The sequence below is a fragment of the Nicotiana tomentosiformis genome, chromosome 1 (genome assembly GCF_000390325.3).
Source record: "Nicotiana tomentosiformis chromosome 1, ASM39032v3, whole genome shotgun sequence".
NCBI lineage: Eukaryota > Viridiplantae > Streptophyta > Magnoliopsida > Solanales > Solanaceae > Nicotiana > Nicotiana tomentosiformis.
In genome coordinates, this window is record NC_090812.1 from 29,056,007 (window position 1) to 29,067,159 (window position 11,153).

An 11,153-nucleotide genomic window follows, 5' to 3' on the forward strand; every position below is an offset into this window, starting at 1 on the left:
TCAAACTCAATTAAAGTGCAGTAAATTAGAGTGCAATAAGCAACTAAAATGCAAAATTATAGCCTACCATCAAGACCCTATGTTGGAAAAGAGACTAGGGAGTGGAGACCCTATGTCTAAAATAAAATCAACTAGGGAGTAAAGACCATATGTTGGAAAAGGAGACTAGTGAGTGGAGACCTTATGTCTAAATTAAATTCATCAAGGGAGTGGAGACCCTATTTGGAAAAGAGACTAGGGAATGGAGACCCTATGTCTAAAATAAAATCAACTAGGGAGTGAAGACCCTATGTTGGAAAAAGAGACTAGGGAGTGGAGACCCTATGTCTAAAATAAAATCAACTAGGGCGTGGAGACCTTATGTTGGAAAAGAGACTGGGGAGTGGAGACCCTATATCTAAAATAACATCAACTAGGGAGTGGAGACCCTATGTTGGAAAAGAGACTAGGGAGTGGAGACCCTATATCTGAAATAACGTCAACTAGGGAGTGGAGAACCTATGTTGGAAAAGAGACTAGGGAGTGGAGAACCTATGTCTGAAATAAAATCAACTAGGGAGTGGAGACCCTATGTTGGAAAATAGACTAGGGAGTGGAGACCCTATATCTAAAATAAAATCAACTAGGGAGTGGAGACCCTATATTGGACAAAAGACTAGAGAGTGGAGACCCTATATCTAAAATAAAATCAACTAGGGAGTGGAGACCCTATGTTGGAAAAGGAGACTAGGAAGTGGAGACCCTATGTCTAAAATGACATCAACTAGGGAGTGGAGACCCTATGTTGGAAAAAAGACTAGGGAGTGGAGACCCTATGTCTGAAATAACGTCAACTAGGGAGTGGAGACCCTATGTTGGAAAAGAGACTAGGGAGTGAAGACCCTATGTCTAAAATAAAATCAACTAGGGAGTAGAGACCATATGTTGGAAAAGAGACTAGGGAGTGGAGACCATATGTCTAAAATATAATTAACTAAGGAGTGGAGACCCTATGTTGGAAAAGAGACTAGGGAATAAAGACCATATGTCTAAAATAAAATCAACTAGGGAGTGAAGACCCTATGTTGGAAAAAGTGACTAGTGAGTGGAGAACCTATGTCTGAAATAAAATCAACTAGGGAGTGGGGACCCTATGTTGGAAAAAGAGATTAGGGAGTAGAGACCCTATGTCTAAAATCACATCAACTAGGGAGTGGAGACCTTATGTTGGAAAAGAGACTAGGGAGTGGAGACCCTATGTCTGAAATAACATCAACTAGGGAGTGAAAAATCTTTGTTGGAAAAGAAACTAGGGAGTGGAGACTCTACGTCTAAAACAAAGTCAACTAGGGAGTAGAGACCGGATGTTGGAAAAGACACTAGGGAGTGAAGACCCTATGTCTAAAATAAAATCAACTAGGGAGTGGAGACCCTATATTGAAAAAGATACTAGGGAGTGAATACCATATATCTAAAATAAAATCAACTAGGGAGTGGAGACCATATGTTGAAAAAGAGACTAGGATGTGGAGACCATATGTCTAAAATATCATCAACAAGGGAGTGGATACCCTATGTTGGAAAGGAAGACTAGGGAGTGGAGACCCTATGTCTAAAATAAAATTAACTAGGGAGTGGAGACCCTATGTTGGAAAACGAGACTAGGGAGTGGAGACCTATGTTGGAAAGGAAGACTAGAGAGTGGAGACCCTATGTTGGAAAAGGCGACTAGGGAGTGGAGACTCTACGTATAAAACAAAGTCAACTAGGGAGTAGAGACCTGATGTTGGAAAAGACACTAGGGAGTGAAGAACCTATGTATAAAATAAAATCAACTAGGGAGTGGAGACCCTATATTGGAAAAGATACTAGGGAGTGAAGACCATATATCTAAAATAAAATCAACTAGGGAGTGGAGACCCTATGTTAGAAAAGAGACTAGGATGTGGAGACCCTATATCTAAAATATCATCAACAAGGGAGTGGATACCCTATGTTGGAAAGGAAGACTAGGGAGTGGAGACCCTATGTCTAAAATAAAATTAACTAGGGAGTGGAGACCCTATGTTGGAAAACGAGACTAGGGAGTGGAGACCTTTGTTGGAAAGGAAGACTAGAGAGTGGAGACCCTATGTTGGAAAAGGCGACTAGGGAGTGGAGACCCTATGTCTAAAAAAAACATCAAATTTGTTTGGATTTCTTCTATCCCAAAGAGAGTGGATTTTTTCTAACCCATGAAAAAAACATCAAAAAATATCACAGATAGAGGTTGCCTACCTATCCTTTCGGAATCAAGTCGAATGTAGTTCAATTAACATGAACTTGTTTGGATTTTGGTTTTGTTTTCTTTTTCTTCTTCTTTCACTTTTTTTCTTTTTTCTTTTTTTTTCTTCTTTTTCCTCTTTTTTCTTTTTTTTTTTGTCTTCTTTGTATTTTTTTCTTCTCTTTTTTCCTTTCTTGTTTTTTTAATAACATCTTCAGGTACAAAGAGGTTAATCAAAGAAAGGTAACCGACTCAAAAAGGTTAGAAAAGGGTTGATGGTGTTTGGATAGCGAGAATGAAAGCCTTCGTCATCCCAATCAGAGAACATTAATGCGACAAGACTCTAGAGTTTTTATTCCTTTTTTGTAGGGGGTGGGGGTGGTGATGGGTAACTGGATTGGGAGACAATAATTAAATATCAAATAAAGAAAAAAGAAAATGTTTCCCCCTTTTTATCGAGATGTATATAATTGAAATCAAACTGCAAACTACATGTCTATCTCCCGCTTATAGATGAATATCGAAGTTAAGAAATTTTAGGTGACCTAGGGGTTGTTGGGATCCCAAAAACATGATAAAAGATAGATCAACATTGGGTATGGAGAGTTCGTTTACTTTTAAAAATCCTGATATCATGAGAAACAAAGAAAGAAAGTAACGTTTGCCACATGGTCTAGTTTAATATTTTCTTACTATGTCTAGTAGTAGCTTGTGGGATCATACAGAAAAGTTGGATAAAAATTGAAATACGAATTATCAAGTTCATTTGGAGTTCTATCAGTTGGTTGATATGGAAATTTTGAACAGAGTTGTAGAATTCAGAGATAAAAATTTGGGGTTAAGGAAGGGTTGAATCACGCTGGTAATGATTTCACTTCCATTTTTTGCGGAGGTCATGGTCTTCATTTGCTCCTTCCGTCTTCTGCCCTTATTTGAAAAGGTCTATATCCATGGGGGAGTACGACTATGAGTGACTCCAAATAGCTACTTTGAGTTCCTTGACTTGAGCTTACATGTAGCGCAAGAGGAAATCTCACAGAGCCGGTTCTCATTCAACACTTTCCTTGTTAAAGAAGGAACTGCGAGAAGGAAATTTGCAATCTCTTTTTAGAGGGTCTTCTTGTATAGTTTCCTCAACTAGTGCTACACCAGACCCCTTGCTGTCATCGTTCATTTTGCCAATGGCTGATGATTTCAAGAGTGCTTAAACGCATTCTCTCGCTGAAACAATCTCAGCCAAGAAAAGCCCAATAGTAACTGCATCTGAAAGGTATGTATTTTATCCTTGTATGTGCTCTGGTTAAAGTAGCTCCTTATAAACACTTGTATAGAGCTGCTATCAACATGCATAATTAACTGCAAAATCTTTCAGAAATGGACTTTGTACTAAAGGTTCTCCCGAAAGAACATGTCTGCTCAATTAATTATTTGTAATGGTATTGCTCCTCGGTAAAATAAAGCTCTAAGTGCAAGAGGACCCAAATGTTTGAGTTTTGACTTTGACACCTCACCCTTAGTAGTAGGTTTAGAATAGCAATCAGCTATGGTACTTGTGGAAAGATTGTGTGCGAACACCTCTAACGTCGGGGTGAAAGCGCTAAGGATGTGTTGTGCGAATATTCACCAGTCCCAAGCTATTTGTCTTCAACCTTTTTTGACTTGGTTCTTTTGATGCAATTAATTCCACAATATTTCTTACGAAGTAGAAGAAAAATCAGGACTCCAATATTAATTTGGTTATACAATTTGGTATGGTACCGGGTACTAGCTTATTTATCTTTCCTAAGCAGTCACAACTGGAACATGCGTTGGTTGCTTATCTGCTTCTGGAAGCCTGAAAATAGAGGTCAACCAAGACACTTGTAGAAAGATTGTGGGCGACACCCCTAATTGTTGGGGAAAATATTGTGGGTGCTTGGAGTTTCCCTTTGTTCCAAGTTGTTTGTCATCAAATATTTTTGACTAGGTACATGTATTGCAACTAGTTTCATATTTTTTGAAAAGAAGAAAGACACGTAACGTAATATTAATTTGTATAGGAAAAATATATAAATGACCGGTTAAGTTATCCACAACAATCAAATGAACATCCCAAATAAGCAAATGACCAAATAAGCACTTCAACTGCCTATTAAGTGCGTCAAGAAAACACCCATCCATGATAGTGTCATCGCGTGTTGCACAAACTCCCTAACATAGTTTTAAAATTAATTATTTTATTAGACATGGTATTATACGTGGCTGGTAGATTTAAAAAAGAGACAAAAAGAAACAAAAGAAAAAGTCCTGATTGGCTCTCATTTCCCCCAAATCGTCACCCTCAACCACAAGGTTGTTTCTCCATCTCTTTGAGTTTTCACCTATTTGTTTGATTTTCATGGTAAAATTACACATTCCCATTACATACTACATAAAAAGATTTTGTTCTCTTCCCCCACCCCGTCTTCTTCAACTTCCAAATAAAATAAAAATGACGCTTTTCTCTCTTTTTGTTGTTTCTCTCTCCTTTTTAATCTCATGTCATTTTTACCATTTTTACATCTCAACTCAAGGCAAACTCTCCATTTTTTCTTCACTGAAAAAACGCAGATCTCCTATCTCCCTATTAGTATCACACTACCTCCACATTCCCTTACCATTATCATAAACAAACACACTAAGAATTAGAAAACAAAAAGCATGTTCTTGCAGAAAAATCTAGGTTAGAGCTCGTGGGTAGATTTTGGTAAAATAGTATGGTGGAACCTAGTCACAAGTAGGGGAGATAGAGAGAAGAAAGAGGAAGTGCTAATTAGGTTTCTCAATTTGGGTATAAAATGAGACCTCAATAAAAAAAAAATAGGAATTACACCTCAATAAGGAAAAATTAGGAATTACACAAATTTATTACCGCTGGAAATGGGTTAAAATTTGAGGCAACGTACTGTTACATGAGTGTGCAACACGCGATATACCAAGACATGCGTGGGTGTTTAGTTGATGCTCTTAATAGACACTTGAGGTGTTTAGTCGGTCATTGGCTCAGTTAGAGTGTTCATTTGATTGTTGTGGACAACTTAAAGGGGCCATTTATGTATTTTACCATTTATTTATGTAATGCATATGCATTAGCTTCTGCTATCTTTTCTAAGCGACCACAATTGGAACTTGTGTTATTTTTCATGAAGTATTTGCTCTACTGCTTTTATTTAAATCGACCAGAACAGGAACTTGCATTGTTTTTTAATAAAGTAAATGTGCTACCACTTTATTGTAAAGTCTTCATATTCATGATCCATTTGCTGTGAACATGTTCCTTGATCCTCTTTATCTTTCTTTCCTTTTATAATGCTTCTTGAATATCTCCAGTATCCTTCTGTAATCTGTTCTTTACTTTAGCTTCACAAAATGAGTACATGTATTGGGATATTATGTGCAGAGATACGCCCAACATTTTATATTTGATGACATTAAATGGTGCCCATATCTAGTGGAGGGCTCTTGGGTCGTCCGGACCCAAAGCTGGTAAAAGTGGTAGCAGAAAGTGTAAAAAGTCAAGCTAAAATGCACGTTTTACAAAGTAGTGAAAATCTTTCTAGGCTTTGATCAGTTCTTGGATACATAAATAAATATTGAAAAGTTATGAGTCATGTTTCACTGGCATATAAAGATTGGAGTATGAACGACCACAAGACTTGATTTATGCTTAACCACATTGCTTTCATTCCAGTATACCTGAAGTCTCTGAACTAGCTTTTAGTAACTTCTAACCGTTAGATTATACGTATTCTTTTTTTAATTAAAGGAGCTCACCTCTCTAAATGGACAAGGATATGGGCTAGTATCAGGCCCCACATAAGATCTGCTACTGCAGGTATAAAGTTGTTGATGAACCAAACCCAAGTTGATACTTGCATCGGTATCTTGTAATTCACTTTCTTAAAAATCATCCAAAAAACTCTGCGATGATGTAGAGGCTTCATTCAGATTCAGTTGCCCACTCAAATTACTTGACCTTTCAGGTAAAATATTCTGATTATGATATAAACGAGCATTACTCTCCAGTTGCCTTCCCTCGAAAAATGTATTATGAGGAGCTGTCCTTTGTGCTACAGCATATTGAGTTGCTAATTCCCTGCTTCGAGCAATTTGGTAGCCAACAAGACTATTACCTGATACAGCAACCAAGGTCACATTAACATTACCAAGTTGTCTCCTCATGTTATTAAGCAGTTGATTTATTTGCCGATGTATTCTACGTCAGTCAAAAACCGTAGATGCTCAACCCCAGAAGCTGGAGAAGCAACTTGACCATCTCGGGAGATTGAAAACCACCGAATTCTTCAGTCAATGGGGTATAAGGCACGTATATTTCATTAAGGTCAAATGTCTCCCTCACATTGGCTACATGGGGTGACCCAATAGAAAATCTGCTGCTTGTTCTATTAATATCAGGGGTATGATTCAGATTCTATGGGTTTGAAGAAGTAAATGCAGTTGGCCGACAACTTTCACAGTACCAGTTACCTTTAGGTACTTCATGTCCAAGACCAACACAATAAGTATGTGCAGGTGAATCACAGAGATCACATAGTAGCATAAGAGCATCATCCCCGCCTTGCTGACACTTTGTACATAATACGTTTTCATATGGATCAATGTAACCCCTAAGCTCCTCTTCTGATGGTTGATAGACCTATAAATATAATTATAATCATTTGACTGCAGTTAGAAATTCTGGTATTTTTGTGTTTCAAACCTAACATCTTATTTTCATAATCATCAAACCTAACATCTTAACTAAACGAATATATAGGTTTACCACAGGAAAAAAAGGACTATACATGATCACGCTCAAGGACCTGAATAGCCACAGTCCTCAATTCAAAGCTAGTGTCTGACCTAGCAGGCTTACTAATCATTACAAACCTTTGCTTACACAGTGAACATCGGGATTCCACTTTTGACCACTCCATGATGCAAGCAAAACAATAGTAATGACTGCAGCAATTCATCGTCCCTCTAACTGTCCTCTTACCTTCTTCAGACAAACATATTCCACAAATTTACTTTCCTATTTCAGTCTTCAAATCCACCTTCTCTTTATCCTTTCTTCCTGGATGTTTTCTTTGTAGATGTAGAGCTTCCTCTTTTGGTAAATTTTTCAAGGAAGTTGAGCCCTTCCAAGCTGTAACAAGGCCCCTGCAAAATCGGTTAGCCTCTATGACTTGCTCCCTCTCTTCTTCAGAGGTGGTAAATTCACGGTCAGATGATCCAAAACTCTGAAAAAAATCTGAATTCGAATCTACTCTTAGTCTCTTTCTTTTTCTCCTATGACGTGCATTCTTTTTATTCGTTTTTGCCACAACTGGATCTATGTCTATGAACTCCTCATCATTTTCAGATCTTGCTTTCCTTTTCAATCGGCGTCTGTTCTGCGGTTTCTTTCTTGTCATCCTTTTCGATTCTTTATGATTTCTAGTTCTCTTATGTTCTTTGGCAGTGCTATTACGCAACTGTGGCTTGCTTGAATACTTCATCCCTTTCAATACTGGAAACTCTTCTTCTTCGTCTTCTTCGTCCAAGCCATCTGGAGTGAATTCATCATCATCATCATCCTCTTCATCATGATCTTTGGCAGTGACCTTACGCAACCGTGACTTGCTCAAATTTTTCATCCCGTTCATTACTGGCAAATCCTCATCTGTATCCAAGCCATCTGGAGTGAATTTCTCATCATCTTTATCCTCATCCGCATCCTCATCCTCATCATCATCATCTTTGGCGGTGCCCTTATACAACCGTGACTTGCTCGAGTTCTTCATCCCGTTCATTACTCGAAAACCCTCATCAGCATCAAAGTCATCTGGAGTGAATTCCTCATCACCCCCTTTTTCTTCATCATCTTTGGCAGTGCCCTTATGCAACCGTGGCTTGCTTGAATTATTCATCTCTTTGGCTGCTGGAAACTCCTCTTCTTCATCCAAGCCATCTGGATTGAATTCATCATCATCGTCATCATTATCATCTTTGACATTACCCTTAGGCAAACATAGCTTGTTAGAATTATTTGTCCCTTTCACTACTGAAAGATCCTCCTCTCCATCCAAGCAATCTGGTGTGAATTCCTCATCATCTCCATCATCATCCTCATTGTCATCTTCTCTATATGAAACTCTCTTTCTCTTTCTAGGCCTTACAGTGCCTTTTCTGTTTCTCCTTGGTTCTCTTGATCGAACAACCTTTTTAACCTTCTTCGTCTTCAATTCCTCGACCTCCTCATCTTCAAATTCACCTAAGATCTCATCTGACTCATCTCCGACAAAAGAAGAATATCCATCTTCTGACTCATCAAACTCCTCTTCCTCATCAACTGCGTAATCCTCATCTGACTCATCTAAAGCTTTATACATAGATCCAGCCCTTTCCTTACCACTAGTCTTGCGACCAACCTTGCCTCCCCTCTCCATCCTTTTTCATACCCAGAAAAGTACAAACCCAAAACTTGAATCATATCAAATTATATGATAATCTCATGTACCACTAGAGCCACAATTTAGTTATGGAATAAAATGAATCCAACTGAAACACAAAGAACACATCATTTCTTATGTAGGGTGAGGCCTATATTACAAGCTCATGTTGATTCCTTAATACTTTAAGGTCTCCCAATGGATGCCCAAATAAAGATTACAAATCTGTCCATTTGCAATTACAAAATTACCAAAATAGTATCAGAACTCTCAAAATCTTAACATTCTAATATAGGCTTATCCAAATAAAATCTTAAAATTCTAATATAGGCTTATCCAAATAAGGCATCAAATCAACCAAAAATTAAACAATTGAACACCTTAAAAACTCAATTTTACTCAGAAATAGACCAGAAATAGGAAGAATTGATCTAACTAAATACATAAATGAAACCCCCAAAATCAAAACTTGAACCCTAGATCAAGATATTAGCACTAAGCCCCAATAATTCAGCTAACTAAATAAACATAATTCCCAGCAAAAACACAATTAATACCAAATATGGATGAAATTAGTTAATATTAAAATCCAATCCCAATAATACAGATTTCCAAAATTCAGATGGAACAGTAAAAAAAATCATAACAATCAACAGATTACCAAATAACCAAAACATATCGAGATTGATTAAATGATTCAGAAAAAACAAAAAAGGAAAAAAGACAGGCTATGACAAGTACCTGAGAAAGGAAAAGGAGGCAAAATCGGCAAAACCCCAAAAAAAAGATTTATATTTAGGGGTATTTTATCTGTAAATATAAAAGCAATTTCAATTTTTTTTTAAAACAAATAAAAGAAAAAATCAAGCGGTGGGATTTAAAGTTGAAGAAATGAGAAGAGGGTCACCAAAGAATATGTATTAACTTTTTTCTTCTTTTTGTTTTTCTATAAATGGATGTGCTTTTTTAAAAGAGTGAAATTATTGCAATTTACAAATGGAAGCATTTATTATTAGGAGATTTCGAGGGGTTGTTGCCCCTGGCCCTATGTACTTTTATAAGATGCAACTTGGCTGTTATGTTATGTCTGAAATTCCATGTTTACTCTTTGTGGTTTAAAAGAGCAGCTCAACTACAATTTTGACCTTGGGCTCAACAAGTTGGATTTCGGGCTTGGACCCTATGAGGTTTTGTAATATTTTATTGGAATTGGGCTAACAGGGTGTTATGCAGCCCAGTAACCTAGAAGAAGGAACAATGTGATAATTTGAGAAGAATAAGATCGCTGTAAAAAAACTTAAAAAGAGTTTCAACCTTTGCCAAAAAGTTATACTGCGTAAACAGATAATAATACATTTTTTTGTACGTATGTAAATTTTGAATCTATTCAACAAAGGAAAAATACTAATTCAAATCTCACGTGTGACAATATTTGAATATTTTCAGTCTCTTATGCCACTGGTTGCAGGTAGGGGTGGCAAACGGGCGGGTCGGATTGGATATGGGACGGGTCGAGAATGAGTAAAAATAAATTAATACGGATATTAATATCTGACCCATATGGATATGGAACGGGTAAATTATCCGATCCGGTCCATATTTAATATGGATAAAAAAGGGTTAACTGACGGATAATATGGATATCCATATTATCCATGGCTTCTTGAATATGACCACTTTTGGGAGAATTTCTAGTCTCCCAAACTTGAGGAACCCACAATTTTAGGCTTTACAAATGTTAAAGTTAAACCCGTTAGTTATCCATTGGTTATCCATTTTCTAAGTGGATAATATGGTTCTTATCTATATTTGACCCGTTCTTAAAAAGTTCATTCCAACTCATATTTTAATGGCTTCTTGAATATGACCACTTTTGGGAGAATTCCTAGTCTCCCAAACTTGAGGAACCCACAGTTTTAGGCTTTACAAATGTAAAAGTTAAATCCATTAGTTATCCATTGGTTATCCATTTTCTAAGTGGATAATATGGTTCTTACCCATATTTGACCTGTTTTAAAAAAGTTTATTCCAACTCATATTTTAATGAATAATATGGGTGAATACCTGCTTTCTTTTATCCATTTTGTCACCACTAGTTGTATGCATAATCTATGATTGCTTGAACATGTTGAAAGGGCTGGAGTATGCATGTAACAATATAATGGTTGAAGTGTAATTCATAAATATCCGTAAAAACAGCTTCAACTCCTCTCTTTGGTCAATTTAAGGGTGACACAATCTAGTCTTTCTTCTCTATAAAAAGAAAAATGTAATGTCACTTTTAGAAACTATCAGAGAGGTCGCCTCTTTTTAACAAGATAAATGGGCTAGAAATGAAGCCCAATTAAAGTAGGAGGAGGTGAAGTCACAAGAATTGTGTGTCCACTTCCACCTGATATCTCAGTTCTGGATAGGAGGATGATGAAATGAGGAGCGGGCAGGTGCTATACATGTATTTT

At 37.0% G+C, this 11,153-nt stretch overlaps 1 protein-coding gene across 1 annotated transcript; it reads right to left on the reverse strand.

The window, feature by feature from the left end:
* Positions 1–6,034: 6,034 nt before the first annotated feature.
* On the reverse strand, positions 6,035–9,669 carry LOC104088236 (uncharacterized). The gene is made up of 3 exons (XM_018768107.3): positions 9,436–9,669; positions 7,066–8,919; positions 6,035–6,917 (listed from the first exon to the last, which is right to left on the reverse strand). The coding sequence occupies exon 2, from the start codon at positions 8,689–8,691 to the stop codon at positions 7,288–7,290; it is 1,404 nt and encodes a 467-aa protein (XP_018623623.1). The 5' UTR covers positions 8,692–8,919; positions 9,436–9,669; the 3' UTR covers positions 6,035–6,917; positions 7,066–7,287.
* Positions 9,670–11,153: the final 1,484 nt, after the last annotated feature.

Coding starts and splice junctions, on each gene's coding strand:
- LOC104088236 (XM_018768107.3), bottom strand. CDS start 8,691: ATGGAGAGGGGAGGCAAGGTTGGTCGCAAGACTAGTGGTAAGGAAAGG.